At 36.2% G+C, this 20,406-nt stretch overlaps 3 protein-coding genes and 1 long non-coding RNA gene across 6 annotated transcripts in view; all 4 read right to left on the bottom strand.

The window, feature by feature from the left end:
• Positions 1 to 5,331, bottom strand: part of asic4a (acid-sensing (proton-gated) ion channel family member 4a) — a 101,633-nt gene extending 96,302 nt beyond the window's left edge. For both annotated transcript variants that reach the window (XM_077728631.1, XM_077728630.1), the window contains exon 1: positions 5,240 to 5,331. The gene's annotated coding sequence lies outside the window, so the exon portion shown is untranslated. The remainder of the gene's footprint in view (positions 1 to 5,239) is intronic.
• A 1,604-nt stretch (positions 5,332 to 6,935) lies between these two features.
• LOC144204702 (uncharacterized) lies at positions 6,936 to 7,882 on the bottom strand. The gene is made up of 3 exons (XR_013327948.1): positions 7,572 to 7,882; positions 7,323 to 7,393; positions 6,936 to 7,022 (listed from the first exon to the last, which is right to left on the bottom strand). It is a non-coding gene; the product is annotated as an uncharacterized LOC144204702 (long non-coding RNA).
• Positions 7,883 to 9,052: 1,170 nt separating this feature from the next.
• Positions 9,053 to 14,671, bottom strand: gmppaa (GDP-mannose pyrophosphorylase Aa). 2 transcript variants are annotated; one of them, XM_077727955.1, is made up of 13 exons: positions 14,527 to 14,671; positions 13,887 to 13,984; positions 13,698 to 13,801; positions 13,272 to 13,464; positions 13,088 to 13,147; positions 12,872 to 13,002; positions 12,739 to 12,753; positions 11,121 to 11,255; positions 10,929 to 11,026; positions 10,797 to 10,843; positions 10,417 to 10,509; positions 9,779 to 9,947; positions 9,053 to 9,690 (listed from the first exon to the last, which is right to left on the bottom strand). In XM_077727955.1, exons 1-13 carry the CDS (start codon positions 14,564 to 14,566, stop codon positions 9,590 to 9,592), a joined length of 1,284 nt encoding a protein of 427 aa, XP_077584081.1. In that variant the 5' UTR covers positions 14,567 to 14,671; the 3' UTR covers positions 9,053 to 9,589. The 2 variants fall into 2 exon arrangements, with proteins under 2 accessions (XP_077584081.1, XP_077584082.1); XM_077727956.1 differs by lacking the exon at positions 12,739 to 12,753.
• A 796-nt stretch (positions 14,672 to 15,467) lies between these two features.
• pnkd (PNKD metallo-beta-lactamase domain containing) lies at positions 15,468 to 19,537 on the bottom strand. Its single transcript, XM_077727999.1, has 9 exons — positions 19,369 to 19,537; positions 18,867 to 18,982; positions 18,486 to 18,598; positions 18,153 to 18,211; positions 17,751 to 17,843; positions 17,377 to 17,540; positions 17,119 to 17,205; positions 16,819 to 16,934; positions 15,468 to 16,378 (listed from the first exon to the last, which is right to left on the bottom strand). Exons 1-9 carry the CDS (start codon positions 19,521 to 19,523, stop codon positions 16,205 to 16,207), a joined length of 1,077 nt encoding a protein of 358 aa, XP_077584125.1. The 5' UTR covers positions 19,524 to 19,537; the 3' UTR covers positions 15,468 to 16,204.
• Positions 19,538 to 20,406: the final 869 nt, after the last annotated feature.

The following is a 20,406-nucleotide window of genomic DNA, read 5'->3' as shown; positions in this document are numbered from 1 at the left end:
GTGCCATATCTGATTGACACCGGTGATAATTCAATTACTTGAGTAGATGAACACGAGTGGGCTAATAGAATGTCAGAGAGGTATAACGAGGTGATAGTGTCCTCTTCATCTCCCAGTACCATTAGCTACCCCTGCCTTGCATACCCTCCCGCTGCCACGCCAATAGGAGGTCTTTGCTTTTCCACATTTCCAAAACAAAGAAGAGGACAACACACTTACAATATGTCATCTGTACTATTGAATCTCTCTAGTTTGGATAATTCCAGGACCTCCTGGAAAATGGCCACACCATTGTTGGAAGTTTCTAACCCAATCAGTAATCATAAGAATATGTTTTCCAATTACTTCACTGACTGACCATAACTCAATATGGTTATTGTGGACAGTAATAAGGCAAACATGTATACTGTAGCTGAAGTAATGCCTCCTCCACACACTGTTATGACTATTCATTGATCATAGTACCAGTTGGAGTTGTGTTCTATCTTTTGCTATTCAAGTGAGACATTTCTGGTCAGGAAAGTGCTCATTTGCCAGAGATGTTTAGGTTGTTTCAATGCACTCAGTCAGTATCTTTTGTGTCGCATTGACTTACTGTACTTTAGGTTATGTCCATGGTGTGAGCAACTGGGAATAAATAAATCGATGTTACCTTGGTAAATGCCCTACTTTTATTTTTAGGATGGGTGCTTAGTGAGTATGAATGAGCAAGTATTTTACAGTTTCAGGTTACTTCAATTTGTCAAGAGTCGTCTTTCTATATATTAATCTTGATTAATCACATTTTAGTTGAGTAGTAATATTTGTTACCCAAGGCTACTTTTGAAAATATTTGAAACACATTTTAGAGAATGAATGAATTGCAATAAGTTTCGTTTCAAAACAACAAAGCCAACACAAGTTTCTAAAAAAAAGGATAAGTGTGGAAAAACAAGATAACAGTTCCATATTTATATTCCAATGTATGACTTCTTTAATCATATCATGGCCATCAGTAGTTATGAGCCGCAGTTATAATATAGTCGGCGGTACAATGGAGTGACAGACAATAATCATTTTTAATCTGCTTATTATGCTCATTACAGCTGCATTGTGTAAATATTAAAATCGCACAATGACAATAGCAGCTCATTCAATGGCGATAATGATTTTTTGTTTGTTTTTTTTTTAATCTTGCTCATTTTGAGTTGACACATTATGCGCCAAAATTACCCTGGGCTTGTAGAGCTGAAGCAGCTGTGGTTTTACTGCTTATCATTTTTAAATGGACAGAAGAAAAACATTGTATTTCTATATAATGACTTTCTGAAAATGGCGAAACACAGTTTAGTTATGGGTCCCGGTCAATAAATAGTAAGGATGGATAAGATAAACTTTATTATTCTCCACTTTATACTATATGTAGAGGAGAGTTGCAAGAAAGTTACACTTAAATGCAACCCAGAATTATATAATAGACTTTCAAAATTGAGTCGTTTTCCCAAAGCCATAAATCTCCCATTGCCCAACAATAGAATGGAATTAATTGTATGCGTTTGAAAAAAATTTTTCTTGTGGTCTATCTTGGGATATCTCGCCTGCTTTTTGTCTTTGACTCCATTGTTGATTTCTTGTCAATAGCATCTTGCTACTATTCAAACTGAACAAACGAGACGATGTGACAGTCTCGCAGGACGTCTTACGGGTTATTAATATGCTCACCATCAAACTCTCACTATTCAATTTTGATTAATAACGTACAATCATTCAAATAGAAATGTAAGCTGCTGGTTGGAAGAAAAAAAATGTCCTTAACTTACTCAACAACTTACTCTTTAAATATTAAGTCAGTGACAGAAGCAGTCTTTCTCTCTATTGTAATGAATAAAGATTGGCACACATATTTATATATACACTGGGAAATGGCTACTCAGAGGCAATCAACTAACTGATAATACATTTGTGTCCTGATTTTATAGATCCACTGCAACTGATGTACTTATCGTTCCCTTAAATGGCATTATGGGATGAAAGAGGTGCTTCAATCCAGTAAAATTATCAGTGAAGCACCCACTTCGTCAAATAAAGTATTGCCAAGTAGACTGCATTGACCTAATGCTTAGATTTTCATTATGTGTATTCTGTATGTATTGGTAATTTTCAAAATACATTTAAAAATGTATAGGTGACATAGCTGGACATTAGTTTATTGTCAATTTGGTGTGGTCTGAACTGTATTTTTTTGGTTTTACAATTACAGGGGCTTAAGAATTTTGAGGATGGTAAGAAAGCCGCTTGCTATGTGCAGTGGAGGTTAACGTTAAATGTGGAACATCCACAAGGTTTGTCCAACAGACTGAGCTCATGCTTTGCCAAACTGGCAGTGTGAAATCCTGCAGCAGAAGGACAGAAGGAAGTCTGGGCAGAAGGAAAAAGGGAAGAAAAAAATAAAGGACTCTAATCAAAGTAAGACGGAACCAGATAATATATTTTGGAATAGGAATAGAGAGAATGTGGTACGACGACCCGAACATGTTTAAGCAGTGTATGGGCCTTTTCCAAAAAAACAGCTAAATCATTTATTTACCAAGAACCATATGTGCATATTGGTGAGTTATTCATTCATTCATTCATTCAGTGGCATAATATTCTAAAGAAAACTTTGATAAGATGTCCCTAAGCCTTCAGCTCAATAGTCATTATCCTTGCAGTTCTCTTAACATATTTTATTTAGAATAACACTCTTAAGGCTGCACATTGCTCGGCATCCACTTTGTCTTGTTGTTAAATTGTAAGTAATCTAATGAACTATTCAGTAGGATAATGTTCTACATTGAATCTATTTCTTGCATCAATGAAGACCGTAATGGCTTCAAGAGCATTGTGGTGCGCCGCACTTTTGCTTCGATGACTACCCCTCATGGTACTGCTTGCTTTACACAGCAAAGTACTTTACTTGCCATTTTTTGTGCATTTTCCCGATGTAAATTACTCCATTTAGCAAATGTAATGCATCATATTGCAAATGAAGAACATTTTGTACAAGTGCCATTGGGTCCCTTGACAGTTCAGAAAAGTGAGTACCCAAAAACTTCAGTATTCCCATCTTAATAGTTCTATCATAGAAATGTCCTGATTTCTAATGTAAACAAAAATAACACTCACACACACATTCATACATACAAAGTATACTGATAGTTAAATAAAATTGAACCATGAACCAAATTTCGAGCCATCATAATAAGGGAACTGACAGTATTTGCGCAAATCGTATCTGTTTTTTTTCTGTTGTAAATAACTAGAGGGGGTACTGTGTTTATTAGGGCCTCAAGGTGTAATAATAGTTGTTAGTCATGGGAGTCACCTGTAATAAAATGTTTGGGGGAGAAAAAAAACTGCAGTTTTTACAGTCACACAGAGTTCAAATGGATTAAAAGATGTAAAGGCACTGCCTAGATAACAGAAAATTGAGATAACACAGTGCTTATCATATGTTAAGGCACATTATCAGGGGAAATCCTCCTATTTGGAATTTGAGATTTTCTCATGCAACATAGTTTACTTGGAATATACTGTTTTCGGGGTAAAGCAATTGCGTTTACCTCGAAATACTTTTTCTTCATTTGAAATATCTGTACAATGGCTGCCACATGATCGTATGTCTAGCTTTGTCAATGGCACTGACAGTTAAATGTAAAGGCATCAAAAGGTTAAAGCATGTTGAATTGATTATGAATATTATTTACGGCAAAAACTGCAGCAAGTAAGGCAAATGATGGAAGTTGGACTATTTACTAAGGCAGGTAAGCCCATTGGCTCCCAAGAGCAAGAGCAGGGCACCTTCTGTGGATAGGCTGGGTACTTATAAGTCATGAAGCAGAGGGACTTAAGGCGTACAGCCCCAGGGCAGAGTTCTGAGGGGGGGCACACCACCCCAAAAGGTAGAACAAGTCTGGAAGATGACAGTGGCTGTGAGCATTGACGATAGAGATTGCCGCGGGGCTGAAGGAACACTTGAGACTCTACCTATGCTGACCAACTGTGTCTGGTAAACAAAAGTAAAAACGAAATAATATTCATGTGAATCTCTTGGGGTCGGTGCAAACAAATGTGCAAGAAAAGAAAACAACTGGAACCTAGAAGGCGAGGAATAGACGAACAAAGGATAAACTAAGAGTATGATAGCTCAATGTAACATCAAATTTGGAAGGTTTTCGAAGTAGACTTGGAACAATATTAAATCTAGAAGTTTATTTCACTGTGTGCCATTGACAATGAAATAAGTCCAAATCATTTAAACTGGAAGGAGGACTTGTGAATGCTTTTTTTTTTCAGTGCCATTGACTGTGCTAGAAACCTAATCAATTTTGACTGGGAGGGCAGCCAATGAGTTCAGGGCAATTAGTGTGGATACTTGTTTTAAATATTGGAAAACATTTTTAGGCCTAACAAGAGCACACACAAAAACTCATATTTGAATATAGATTTATGTAATAATGGACCAAGTATGGTTTTGAGGGCGGTTATCTGGCCAACCATCTTTATAAATGGGGTGTTATTTATCATTATTTTTGGGAAATTTGCAATCCTAATTTAAACACAATGTTAGGTGAGATAAACATTAACACTTTTTATCTCCAGTATTTAACACACAAGGGCCACTGAGTGCACTTTAGTTTGATGCAGGGAATGTTGGAGAGTATTAATGAAAGACGACACCCTGAGATTAAGTTAAAACCTCATGCAAATCCAGATAAATCTGAATTGAATCCACGAATATTCTAATGCTAGTTGGCCTGGAGGGTAAAATGAGGCAATGCTGTTTCAGGCTTTCAGCTAAAGTAATCCAAGCTGACAACTATTCTATTCAGTTTAACAGTCTGGGTTTTATTTGAACTATTTTTTTCAGACTTTGTAGGTTTTCTCTGGGTACTCCAGTTTCCTCCTACATACCAAAAACATACGTGGTAGTTCATATTCTCGTGCCCAGTGATTGGCTGGCCACCAATTCAGGGTTCCAGCATCCCTCCCAATTTCTTGTGAGGACAGATGGTTGAGAAAATGATTGAATACATTTGTTTCAAACAATGTAGACATATATCCTTTAAAGTTGTTTAAAAAAAACTTGGACTAGTGTAAATTAGGGGTGCTGTGCAATTTTGCAACCCTAACACCAGGGATGCAAGCAAAAGTATAAAAGCTTAATGTCGCATAGCAGATATTTTACTTACTGTCTTAAAGTCATGCAGATGCTGCTTACCTTTAACATTGAATTGCATGTGCCCTAGTCTGGTGGTCCAAAGCAGGTCACAAAGAGCAACAGTGCCTCATAGAACAGCCACAGTGCCCTCTATTGGATACAGACCACATAAAAAAGGGGGTAGATTACAATCGTCAATATAAATGAAATTACCTCTACTTGTATTTGACTACTTTGCAATATTTACTAGAATTATTACTGATTAGTCAACCTCGGCTCCTTTACCTATAAGCCCTTCCATTAATATCCCCAACAAGTTCATGAGGAGGAAAAAAGGTAATTATTAAACTCTCCCTATTCATCAAAACAGAAGTATAACAACAATTTTGCTATACCACAACAGAAAAATGGGCATTTTAAATTTAAATCTGATTATTTCAATTTTCCTGGATGTTTCCTCATAGTCTCATAATGCATTTGAGGATGATGTAACAGCTGAGCTGAGAAAACAGCAATAATAATTTAAAAAATTAAAACCTAAACTACTTTGACATACAAAAAATAAAAAGGAATCATGGCAAAGCTAACTGGATATATAAACACAAGAAACTGGTGGGAGAATATATGCAAAAGCAAGAGGGGTCATCCCAAGGTCAATAGTGTGGATGGATGCAATATAGCACACAAACATGCTTTGGCAATAAATCTACTCTACATAGGTCAATTGAAAAGTAAAGGATGCATGCCAAACTACTGCCACTAAAGTAAAAGCATCCTCTTGACATATTGTGCTCATCACAGGCTCCAACTATAGTTATTCAGACAAAATTATCATCATTCTATAAAAAGAAATAATTACATACAAGTACACACATGATTAGAATATCTAACTGAACATGTTGACTATTGACTAACCAAGATTGATTGTTGGGCTTGCGGACTGCTGCAGTTAAACATGTAAAATTAATATTGCAATAGGTTTCTTATGGACCATGAATCCCTCTAGTATATCGCAAGATACTTTGCAGTTGGGTTCACTGGCCTTTCTCCTTGAAACATGAACATCTTATTGAATATTCGTCTAACGTTGAGTGACTAGAGAATGTCACGACATGTACAGTGATGATAATTTCTTGTTTATTTATTTGCTAAGTGGTCTACTAGACTATTCTCAAAAAACATTGTAAAAAATGCTCTAGTTTTGGCATTGGTCCACTTAAAATTTATTCTATTTTCATTGATGCTGGAGTTAAATCCTGTGTTCAAAGGCAACAACGAGGAGTTATAATATAAAAAAGGCTTGAAACTGGAATGAGATTTCACCCTGCAGAGAAGTAGTAGTACTTGTTTTAGTCGTTTATATTCACCAATGTAAAAGGCACTGTTTGCATATTTTGGTTCAACACAGGAAAACCTGCAGGTTAGAGTTAGTGATATTTAAGTCAGATGACAGTTCTGGGTTAGAATGAACACATGCACAAATCATATAAATGATTTCCCCTGCACAGTTTACAGTGCAAAAGACCATCATTTGATATGAATTGACACAGAAAAAAATATTAAAAGAAACTCAATTCTCAACTACATTGGCAATTTCTAAATGTACTCGGCCTTTGGTTAGGTTGATTCATCTGAAAATTTAGTGTCCAATCACCCTGGCATGCAAGTTTTTTAGAATGTGGGAGGAAACCAGAGTACCCATAGAAAACCCACACTGACCCAGGAGAACATGCAAACTCTGCACAGGTGGACTGACCTGGATTCGAGCCCGGAACCGATTCAAGGTGTCATCCGTCTGGTGATCCGAGTTAGCCGGGCATACGCTCCTGCACCCCCGGCGACCCTGGTGAGGATAAGCAGTTCAGGAAATGGATGTATATGATTAAAACCCCCTTATGAAGAGATTCCCGGGAAACTTGTTGTTCAACAAGCTAGTAGTAGCCTATCATTTCATCAAACAATCCATGCTTCCCAGTAATTATAAAGCAAATCAACAAAACAATTTACTACCATCACAACAAATAAATACACTCATGTGAAAAATAGATCTTTTAAATCCCTTATATTAAGTCTAATCGGGAAGTTCTAGCATATCTACTAATAGCAACACAACACTACCGATTACAACATTAATACAACTTACCTATAAAGATGTTTTCAGACTAATTAATCTTTGTTTCTGCAACATCTTTGGGGAACTTTTTCGCGATGAATCTATCAAAGTTACAAGAGAGAAAACCAAACAAAGATTTGAGAATCACACACAACCACCTGCTTGTCACATGTTTGGGGATTCCGCGAAATGGCCCAATTTAATGTTCCACTGTGCAGTTTAGTAAAAACATTAGCATTCACCGACGATGCCCGACAGCCAAATGCTATTTTTCCTCACCATGTGAGTCGGAGATGTCAGATCCTATTTGACAGCTCATTTGTCAGCCCTTTAGGCTTCTGTTAGGCATCTTCCCCACACTTTATGCAGACCCTCCACCTGTCTTCTCAGGTGGAAACAGTCCTGGCCAGTCTCCCATCGTCCAACATTCCTCCCCCACGTGCCAAAAATGTACTCGTAAACAAACATAACTGTTAAAAAAAACTGCCTATACTAAAGCCAAAGCTATTTTTTTATCATTTCTTTTGCATTCATTAAGATTTTCCACTGGGATTTCAGCCAATTACTCTTATCGCTCAACAGATGTACTTGTTCTAAAATGCACTTGTGATTATTTTATAATCACGCGATAAGACAAACAATGATGACTAATCCATGATTAATTTGCCAGCTTTGTTCATTTTAATGTTAGATGTTCCCCCGTGGTAAACAATTTTGCGCGTTCCCCTTCCATTTGAAAGGAGTACAGTGGAAAAATAAACATTATTATGCTGATCTCCATCCCAAGAGTCTTATTTTGACAACTTTCCGTCTTTTACTGAGCGCCGGAAGCGCTTCTACGAGATTTATTTACATTTGCCAAAAGTGGATTTTTGAAGGGAATTCTGTAGGTATTTGGTTCTTATCAGCTATGTGTGCAGCTTTTGATATGCAAACAATAACATCAAATTCAAAAAGTGGGCAATGCAAATTATTTTTGAGTGATTTAGGTCCTATGCTGCCATTGACGTTGATAAACGTCCAAATTATTTTGGCTGGGAAGGTTGGCTGCAAATAATAGATACCAGCCTTCCTAGTATACGCCAGTTAGGAAGGAAAGTGGTTATTCATTTATTCATTTTGATTGTATTACTTTTAGAATAATGCAATTATATTAAAATGTATACAAATGGATAAAAAAAATAAAATTTCCTAAAAACAGACGGCCTGATAGACGCGGGGTTAGCAGATCGGCCCAAAAATTCTGGGTTCCAGGGTTTGATTCCATTATATGTGTGCTTTATTTTACATTGGGTAATGACTTGGTCTCGGCAGATGGTCCAAATATGGTGGGTTGAAAAGAATAAAGATTGGGACATGTCTAATAATGATTAGGTTATGTGCACACCACAAATATCAAAGAAATATGACTCATGAAAAAACTCCACAAGTATGATGTGATCATGCTTTGAAAAAAAAATCCATTTTAATGCATTAAAGCAAGTGAATTTGCAAGAAGAGACTAACGCCCCACCACATCAATTTAAATTTCTCCCCAATGTGTCAATAATTGAAACTTTAGTGCAGTAGTGATGTTAATTTTAGAGGAGCTTATTAAGTAGTAAACGCTAATATGCCATGCCCGTCAATTGGCACAGTTTCTCTAGTGATTGCAGCCTCTCAATTTAACTGTACTTATTTTATGAAGAGCCTAACATTTCAGTGGCATGCTCTGCTATGCACATACAAAAGGAATTAAAAAAAAAACACTACAAGTGCAATGTCAATATCAAATCACCCATTTATTTATTAACAAATACTCAATTTTTACAAGACACTTAATAGACTGAATCAATTCAACCAAAGTGTGCCCCAAATAATCACCTCTTACTTTTTAACAACAGTCACTATTCAGTATTTTTTATTCACTTACAATTACTGTTCTCGCACCAGACTCTCAAATGTGTGTCCTTGAGGGTAACATAATCCATATCTATAAAACTGGTTTTTACATCATATTAACGTCCAGCAAATATATTACTCTTGTAATTTAACAGTTTGGTAAAGTTAATAACGCGGGGCCACCACCGAGAGCACTTTTCAAGGTGAATCAACATGTGTGATTGCTCTTTCTTTAATACTGCTGACGCCAATGATGCATAAAGCCTTGAGAAGAAGCATAAAAAAATCTTTCAAAACAGCTTAATGAATGTCCATTATCTTCTGGCTTGACATCTTATATACAGTAACTCAGAGGTGTGTCGCATTTATTCCTCACCTATACTGTGGTGAAGAAATATAGCATGAGGGAAGATTAGCTAAAGAATAATTTGGTTCTTGAAGCTGCGGTTGAGGTCTTTGTGTGGCAGGACAATAGAGTTGAGGATTATCACTTCTCTGGGAATGGACACGTTACAACCTGGGGGTTAAATAATACAAATTGTAATGAGTAAAATTTAAAAAATATTGTAAACAATGATGAAAAAATCAATTAAAAATATTATTACCGAGAATAGTGATGGACGGGGTGAGTTTTCCTTCTCTGAAGAGGGTCTCGCTGTCGATTTTTGCATATGGATCATTTGGGTTGGGGTCACTTGGCGTTCCTTCTACTCGTGCCCATTTGCCAATTGTGCTATCCCATCCTACAATGCTGTTTAAGACACAGCAATGGTCCTGAAGGGAAAATATTAACAGGAAGATAAATGATTTAAAATTGAAGAAACCCTTGAAATTATGTATGAGAAATCACACTGGCCTATTAAAATTAAAGTGACATAAATAGACAAATAAATGAGAGTATACCTGAATATCCCTTAGTCAAAAGTGTCTGAATTTTATATAGGAGTGCAATGCATCTAATAAACATGCTTTTCCTATAAAGTCAAATGGATTGGACATTTACTAGTGAGAAATTTTTCGGTGAATGGCAGCCAATGAGATAATAGTAGGTTATTCTCGGCTGAACTTGCTCATTCTAATATTGTCCTTGAATTTGTTCCCATCTATAAGCATTTATGTTATTGTTTGTTGCATGCCTGCCATGAACTAGTTGCTTGTTTTTTGTGTACATTCAGTTATATAACTAGGCTAAGGCACTGAAAAACTCTCAAAACTCATTGTCAATTATTCTGGTTGCTTTTACCTGTAGAGTTGCACCATGCAGGATAATGGATTCACGCACCCTAACCCCAGCACCAATGGTAACTCCTGTGCCAATGGAGACATTTGGACCCAACTGCAAAGAGAAAACCAATGAAGTATAACACTTTATATCTTTATATCTTTGACATGGTCAACACGTCATTTTCTAGTATTTTAGTTTTTCTTTATACAAATAAGGAAACTTTTATAAATGTTTTTTTTGTTATGAGTGCTATTTTCTTTATTATTTATCAACTTTAAAGTGATATTGGGTGCCCCCAAACAAAAAGTATTCTTGTTTTTATTGTATTGTATTGAATATGGATTTTTAAATTATTAGTGCATGGATATAGTAGTATAATAGTGCTGAATATTGCTTACCACAGCAGTGGGGTCAATGTTGGCAGTCGGGTGGATATAAACATTACCTAGAGGAAAGAGAAAGTGGTTTTGAAAGACTGTTAATTGGTGCAATTTTTGAAAGCCATGATGCAAGAATGAAACAAGCAGTACCACTTATTTTAGGGCCTCCTTCTTTGTTAGAGGCTAGCCTTTCCGGATGAGTTTTGTGATACTGGTTGAGGTATAACCTGCTTGCATAAATTGCAGACCTAGGGAGAAGTTAGAAAAATGTTCCCTGATTTAACTCCTAGAAGCGTACAAGGTTGGAGGTGGACAAAAAATAAATATCTCTCCTGAACTCACCCTGCTGATTTTATCTGGCTCCAGAATTTGTGTGTTTTATACACATAGAGTTTGCTCTGTCCAGCCAGGGCAGTGAAAATGTCCTGCTCCAACCGGATGGCTTCTGCTCGGTGCCAGCCGTTGTTCATCTCCTCCCTGCCAGGGACAAAACCTTGACTTTAACACCCAGATTTATGTAGCAAAGTGGTTGTGAAATTGAATTGTGTGGTGACATAGAACTGAAGTCATCAGGCTATCAAAAATGAACTAAAATTTTGAAAAAATCAAGTGATTGCTCCAATTAGTTAAATTACAACATTGTAAAAAGTTCAACTATGCTAATATACATAATTTCAAAGATAAGTAAAATGTCGAAAACCCAAAGAAAACCCACACAAGTACAAAACATGCATATTCAGCAACTTGGATGACAACCTGAAAAGATAAACAGATTCGTCAAACGCAAGCCCGATTAGAGTTAAAACGCATCACTTGTCAGCTCGCCGTCCAAACCAAAGCCGTCTGTATATTTGATCAAACCCTTAAGTGGATTGCTTCCCATACAAATCAGTTTCTCTCAAAAAGTGTATTGTGAGAGCTAAGAGATGAAACAGAGTGTTAAATATTGATGAAAAGAACACGTTTAAGGATTCCACCCATAATGGGAGATTTAGCAAAAAGGGGGAGGTGTGCTTGGAGGCAAAGTCATTCCCGTGAGGTTTTCCATTGCGTCGTACTTCCAGGTTTTATGATCAGAAATTGTGCTGATTCAGTGCTAATCTTCATTTACATAGGTGGATTATAGCCTTGTTTAGTAAGCAGTATGACTTGACTTTGGGGGAGAACGCATAGCACACAAAAAGTGGAAAACTTTTAACTCAAAAGTGAACCAAAACTATCCAATGTTTTTCTTGGCGACAATATAACAGCGTTGGTGTATGTTGAGAATTTTTTGAATCCATTTTTTTTTTACTTTCCATACTTGTTTGCTTCATAAGTTTCAATACTGAAGTACTAATACTGTGTAAGCATGTGCAGACTGTTCTTAAACAAATATTTAGTGTAGTAGTTCAAAGTGTAGGAAAGGAAAATAACAAAAGTCAATCACCTCGTGCTTTCATGCGAACTGCTGAGTTTTTCCCACGAAATAGAGAACCAAGTAATGAATAGAAGATGCCATATTTTTTTCTATACATGGTTTAGTGTTCATTGTTAAACAGAAACTAAGTACAAACCTAAGTTTCATGTAAAAAATCTTATTAATATTTTTAATCGATCCTTATTGACAATGATAAGGCCATAATTTTGATCTTTAAAAAGGGTGAGAAAAGGAAAAGTGTGGAAAACAAAACACAAACTATCCTATGCAAGCTCAGCAGTAGTACACACCAAATGCTAGGTCACAGGTGTCAAACTCAAAGCCTGGTGACCAGATCCAGCCCAAAACATCATTTTGAGTGGCTCAATTAACCATGCTTCTCGCTGAAATAAAAAAAAAATACATTTTCTATTGTCCTCAATGAAATATAGAATAGCTGAAGTATATATGATGTTTTTTCCGCAAAAAGAGCGAGTTTGACACCCCAGCTCTAAGTGCTCTATCACCACACCGTGCAGGAGACACAAGGTACCAACTTACCCATCATATGGAAACCTGATGATTGTATGGGCAAAAATAATGGAGAGAGCAAAGGAAAATCAAGCACATGAAGAGAACGAAAGACAAAAAAAATGAACTCCCCTCACCCTTGAGCATAGATCTTACAACTTACATCATCATGTCTTGTTGATTTTTCTGGAAAACCGCTCCAATATGCTGGAAGATCTCCGGATTAAAGAGGTAGATACCACAGTTGATGATGTCGCTCACAAACGTGCTGGGTTTCTCCACATAATGTAACACCTAATGAGCAAAAAGAAGACCTGTAATGCTTCCGAGTGGGAATAATGATACATGTCTTACAATCCCTGGAGAAATAAGTAAATACCTCATTTGTTTCTTCATTTTCAACTATGCAACCATAATTCAGGGACTGTTTCCTATTTGCCTGTGCAGAAACACCAGTGTAAATACATTTTGAATCCAAATATTTATTTAAAAAACAGATCTACAACATCACATAAGAGCGTGGGCGACAATGTCTACAAAAGACTTGTATTGTAATAACTCACCGTTGTTCCGAGGATGACAAAACTACTTGTTTCTCCATGTTCTTTCTGGAAGCTGAGCATCTCTGTTAAAGGAAAGGCTGCGCACACATCGGCATTAAGAACAAAGAAAGCCTGAGGGCCACCAGCGATGATTTGATCTCTGAAGTGATAGATGCCCCCTCCAGTACCCAGAGCGGCATATTCTTGCAAATACCTGCAGTGCACACGGAAAGACGAGCTGTTAAATATGCCTGCTTTGAGAGGATGGTTGATTTATGTAGATGGAATGCTAATCCAATGGGCTCTCCAATGTATGAGTTTGAATTCCATCTTTGTTAGTGGAAGTTGTTTAGGGCAGGAGTGGCTAAAACATCTCTTAATGGTAACAAAACTTTGCCTTCATTTGTTAGTATGGTAAAAGCAATGCCATTTTATTATATAGTTTACCTTATGGAAATTTTGAATTCTTGCTGGGCATTAACAAGGAATCTAGTGAGTTCTTCATTAGGCTGGTAAAAGCCGATGAGCAGGATTTCCTTCATATTTGGGACCTGGTAGAAAAAAAATAAATAGTTAAGCATAAGACAGATAATTTGCAAATAAATAAGAATGAGATGAAGTTGGCAAAGCCATTACCTTGGCACATGCTTCAATGTGATGGCCAAGCATGGGCACACCAGCTACTGGAAATAAAGGTTTGGGGACTTCAAATGATAATGGTCGGAACCTTGTGCCTGCAAAAGAAAATATATTGCATCCAATTAAAATTTTAAAGGGTACCCATTTTCCTCATTGGTTGCCATGGATACTGTCCATCACTGTCACTGATATCAATATTCATTGCCAACTCTACCATCTGAAATGAATTGGACATCTATTATAATCAAGAGAAAATACAGAAAAAGTGTAAATATTTTATTTAAATCAACCTAATTCTGACGAATCCACAATAATTTTAACTTACAATAAATACCCATCCTCTTTTAGGATGATTTTGCTTTTGTTTTGTTATGTTTTTATGTCCAAGACATAAAAACTAAATGAGCTGTCAAGTATCTGATGTTAATTATATTAAGACAATAAAGTACCAATAAATCAGTGATTTTACGTAGAATCGGCCGGAATGAAATGATGACTGTCAAATCACTGCTTATGTTAAGCCACGTCAGCTCTTATCACCTTATTAATGTGACATTTAGTTGTAGCCTAGGCATTTAAACAGCCTTAAATAAAATCCCGATGAGTCTGTAGACACCAAACAAAGTGTTATTCTCACCTTTCTGAGGCCCGCCTATTAAAATAACTGCCTTAAGCATGTTGAAATGATGCGATGTTATTTTGTTCCAAAATATACAGGGGGAACAACACTGTTTTCAGTGGAGCGGAATTCTTCCGCATACAAACGTGACGTTGTGCTCAGAGAAAACATGGAACGGATTTTGCGGATTTGAGAAAAGGGAACAGTTATTATTAATAATAAAAATATTCTCCAAAATTATAGACTTAATTTGTCATATAATCCCAATATTTGGAATGAATCATTTTAAATTTAAAATTAATATTGCTGAATCAATATAGAAATATTTTAAATGAAACTATATTAATGTGCAGATATATAAGGTTAATAAAAAGGGCATTTGTTTAATAATAAATGATATCAAGATCTATTTCAGTTAAATTTGATATGGGATATTGCTGCAAAGCATATTTGAGTGTATATTTTTTGTTTTTTTTCTTCTAATTTATGTCAATGTGACCTAATTACTAAAGGAATATTAGGAATTAATATTGCCAACATTGTGTTGTGATGTATAAAAATTTAGCTGTGGTAGAATATTTTATATTTGTTGTTTGTGAATAAGTGGGGGGAAAAAGACATCAGGTTTCAGGCCAAATAGCTTCGTAAAGTCTATTGGAAAAGTTTACTTGAATATATCCTCATTAAAATATAACCTAAAGTCAAACTGCTTCCCGCGCGGTAGTGTTTTGAACTCAAACATATGCAAATCAGATGTGCAACAGCATCAAACACTCAATAACATTTTAGTCAACTGTCACCAGGGGACATTCTGCTCTGGCTTTTAACATTTAGAACACAGAAGAAAAAAAATACTTAGCTGCTTTTCTATCTTCCAGGTTTGTTCTTTTTCCATCACCAGAAATAGGCTGCATTTCATTAAATGTATTTAAGTTTCAATTGAAATAAATGTGCAGAGATAAAGCATGCTAATTAAACAAGCATGTATTTTTTTAATCAGATAAAAAATACAATTTAATTTTCTGATATATAATTATGCATCCCCCAAAACAGTTCAAAATCAATCATCCTGTATCACTTTGACAATACATATACAATATTAAACACATTTTCGTTACCTCACAGCAAAATGCAAAGGGAAATAAAGCGCAATCATCGTTTTACAATTTCAAATCAAAAGAAAAAACGCTTGGCACAGAAAAAGCAAGCGTAAAGGTGGTAAAAACCCACAATTATTTTGCATTTGTTCATTCCTGTGGAGAACAAAGGTACCCTACTATAGCCACACTTACATGAAATGTACTAAATGTAATATGAGAAAATATTAGGATACACTGTCATTTTTTTATTTATTGTTTCATGACTAAAACCCCTATGCTGGAAATAATAGTACATTACATAACTGCATAACCTTTTGACATTACTCCTTTTCTACAGGGTAATTTGGCTCTATTGATAATGCATGTGTGCAAATTGTCATTATAAAATGTCACATCTTATATGGTAATCCTAATAAGTTCACAATGCATATATGGAAATGTGATACATGCACTACTGCTTGATAATGCAAAATTCAAATGTGCAAATTGATGATAGAAAAAATTGCACTCTTTTACAGCAAAGCTAACCAAGTCCTTATACAGTAGTGGCCAATACGTTATGGCTTTCATCAACAGTTCCATATTCTGACAGCTTATCATCTCTTGTTGTAATGATCTTTACGCTTGCGTAGCTGCTCTAGGACTCGAGCTCGGAACAAAGTCCAGTCCTCGTCCTCAAATTGGTGGAGTCCCAGTGCCAGATGGAGCTCTGGACAGTGGCTGCGAAGGAAAGGATTGTACGCCTTCTCATCTCCAACAGTTGAAGGACACTGAAAAACAAATAGAAATAGATTTAATCTAAATCACGGATATCAAACATAGAGCCTTGTACATCATTATGTGCAGCCCATGAAGTTATAACATGTGCAGTAAAGTCAAAATAGTATAAAAATGTCTGTCGCTGTCAATAAAATATCAAGAACTAGACATAGCAAAGATTTTTTTGATTGTTATTTCCCCTCCTCCTTTAAAAAAATAATAATAATGACATTTATAAGAAATAATGAAAAATAAAAACTAAGAGTTTTCTATTTTTTCTTCTTTTGTTATTTATAACACCTAATTTTACAGTTGTCAGTTATTTTTCAACCGTCTACATTCCACTCTTAAACGTACCAAATCAGACGATCAACACGCACAAGATGTTATCACATCTCTAAAATAGAAAGCCCCGGGTTGCCCGACAAGAGCAGCAATGTATCACTCTCACCGTGCACAGCTTTTGCCCTCGTTGCTTCAGCACCCACTGATATTTGTTTTCCCTGGCAGCATTGCGGGGCTCCACTTCAGCAGCGAACAGCAGATTGTCCATTGCATACTCGTGACCTGAGTGGGAACAAAAGTACAAGCGGAAAATTCAGCATAATTAGACTCAAGTGTGCATTATGCACTGGAATTGACATTAATTGGAGGCTAATGACTTGTACAGTTTTGTCAGGAATAAAAATTGCCCTTTTGCATATTAATATTGATGCATGTGTGTGTGTGTGTGTGTAAGAGAATTTCCTACCAGGCCAAAGAAAGGTTTGATCATTTAAGGAGCAGACAGTGTCAAGTGAAGACAGCATTGTGGTTGCACTGCCTTCAAACATCCTCCCTTTAAACAACAAAAAAACATATGTTAATTCACACTGGAGTATAAGTCGTATTTTTGGGTGCAATTATGTTTTAACGGAGACCGAGAATAAACTTGGTAAAATGTTGGAAAGACATGTTAGAAGACGAAATATTTTGTGCCAAATGCAGTCATCATTTCTGCTGTACTTACCGCATCCTGAGAGGAAAACCAGGTCACCAGAGAAAAGACTGGAGGGAGCACCCAATGCCCGTCCATCCAGCAGGTAAATCATGTGGCCCACTGTGTGTCCTGGCGTGAAGAGGGCCGTAAAGCGTAAAGACCCGACCATTACGCAGTCCTCGTGTGAAAGAGGGCTAATAAAACACAAATAGAAATATGTCACAAACATTAAGTACTTCAGATAAGGAAGTGGAAATAAATGTGTTAATTCAATGAGCAAAAAATGTCTAACTTATCAAAATACGTGAAATCAAATGCAGCTTATCTATGCAAAAATAAGTAACTCTGAAGTCAATGTTCCTTTGTTCAATTAATGTGCACTACATTGCGGAAGCTGGACTTACTGGGTCAGAGCAGGAATGTTATCAGCTGCATTTCCATAAACTCTACATGAGTTATGAAGCCTTTGGAGCAATTTGTTTCCCCCACTGTGATCCCTGCAGATTACAGAGACAGTGGCAAGTGAACGTGGTGATTTGACTCGACAATTCCCTTTAACCTGTCGACTTGATTTGTGGAGAGTACAGATATTCGGTCAAACTTGATATATTCCAAGCGCTGGGTGTGGTAAACCTATAAAGCTTTATAGAATAGAGTTTACACTGCATGTGGGCATGTAAATTTGAATAGGTCTTAATTAAAATGAATCATTCTTTAGAGAGATTTTGTGCTGTAGAGCGCTTTTGGAATGTGCTGTGGCTACCATTTATTTACAGCACAATGCAAAAAAGTAACACACTGCTTACCAATGCTTGTGTGTACAGAGAATAGCTTCTAGCGTCACTCCCTCCTCCTTTAGGACTTCCTGAAAAAATAGGGAAGCTGTTAAAATTCACTGTCCAGTGAATTAAAAATTAATTACCACCATTAAATATAAAATGATCAAACCACCTTTCTAGCATATTTCTTAACTCTTGAAGTATAGACATTTTAATGTGGAATTTTGACATAACCCTGGGGATATTTAATAAATCTAAAATGTGTGTGTATGATTTCAAATCTGCAAGTTTAAGACTTGTAAAATGGCAGATTGATGCTTCTTTTGGCACAGCAGTGCAAAACTATGAAAGTGTCATCACCTGAACAGTTTGGGGGTCTGCTGGGTCTACAACTGCTGCAACGTTGGACGTGGTGTCAATTATAAGATAGCTGTAGTTGTCTGACAGGACAGGGATGGGAATAATTTTCATACCTGTTTGAGAGCAAACAGATGCATAAGAAAAAAACAATATTAGATCACTAGATAATCCATTCAGGTAACATTAATGCATAGCATTGATTGCAGTCATATGCATGCAGAACATTAGGCATATTCAAATCTTTAATGAACATAGCATGCATATTTGATCAAATTAGAGGAAGGCAGACTAGCTGGAATTATTAAAAATCACGTGGATCTTTGAAACTGTGCACAGATCCAGCTCTTCTTGATATATTTAACATAATTTTCAGTATCATACCACTTAGTTCCATTGGTAAACCAGTAGAGTGTCCAGTTGGGTAGCGTTCCCGGGCTTTCTTCATTTGCCTCTTGTAAAACATGTAACCAAGCCTGGTCTTGGTGTAGAGCGTGTACCTTAGTAATAGATCAGAAGAATAAAAATACATTAATAGGATTTCCTGTAAATGTGGGTTAATCAAAAGTTACTGCACCATAGAAAACGCTCATTATACATGGTCTACTAATTCCTTGTTAATCAAGACAATCATCACTTCAACAGTATCAGGAATATATACTATACTACACTGAACTACATAGTAATATGGTACTACATTGTAATACAACAGATTTAAAGTAGATGCAGCGACAAATGTGTAAACAAATACCACAAACATGGAATATGATGGGGTTTAATGGCCCCCAAGCTAACACTAGATGATGCTACGCTAAAGCAAATCAACCTGTCGAACACAAAACAACACTACAGAACAGTATGATGGTTCTAGTTAGATTCAACTTACGCCATCCGGAAAAGAGGCTTCTCTGTGCGAGCCATTATCGTGCTAAAAGATTTCCTCCAAAATAGCTTCACAGGGCGTCTGAATTGGAATAGTAAACATAGCGAGAGGAAAGACGCAGTTAGAGTTATCAGAGAAAACCAGCCAGGAAACGCCATCACATCTGATCCCGGAAAAACACAATGACGTCAGAAAGACGCGCACAGCGCAAATAAAATTCTTTTTGGGGGAGATTAAAAAAAAAAAAAAAAAAGATTGTTTGCATTTCATTTAAAAAATCCTCTCTTCTATGTCTTTTAAAGTGTATATTTTTTAATTCCTCAATGATAAAAGGCTGACAATATCTTCTTTTAAATGTTATGTACTTTGACCTGTTGACCTTGACAGATAAATCATATTTGCTTAAAAAATAAACAGTTCTATATTGATCAAAAACTAACTATGACATTACTTTGAGAAGTTACCACTTACTGAATCAATAATAAAACGGAAACAATAAAAACAGATAAATTATAATGACTTTAACATCATTTCATAAAAATTAGACTTGAAATTGTCAGTAATACCTGTATTTCACCAAATTACCATTGTATATACATAATTACATTCAATTATGTATACAGTATATGAAAAGTAACCTTTTTTCAATGCCATCTTGCAAAATCTGATGGAGGTTCTTTAGAAGCACTTTGTACATTGGCCTGCTCTGTAGAGAATGTCAAATCTATTTTACCTTTATGACATTATTTTTATTAGATAGAAAATGCCTTGAGAGAATTAGATGTTATTACCCGACACCATAACAAATTTACCCCTACGCCAAAATTTTCTCTAAAAGAATTACAAGGCCCCTGCGCAACAGGAGCATCCGTTATATGACACAGTGTTGACTAGTGTAAGTTACAAAACACATATCCAATGACACAGGAGACAAGTGAGGTGCACATTTAGAAGAGGAGAATACAGGACTAAGCAGGTATGGAACCTTACATTATGCTTTTATTTGCTTACCACAACTTTGTGGCTCCTCTGCATCTAAAT

Source organism: Stigmatopora nigra, chromosome 11 (genome assembly GCF_051989575.1).
Source record: "Stigmatopora nigra isolate UIUO_SnigA chromosome 11, RoL_Snig_1.1, whole genome shotgun sequence".
Taxonomy (NCBI): Eukaryota; Metazoa; Chordata; class Actinopteri; order Syngnathiformes; family Syngnathidae; genus Stigmatopora; species Stigmatopora nigra.
This window is presented reverse-complemented; position numbering and strand designations above follow the sequence as displayed.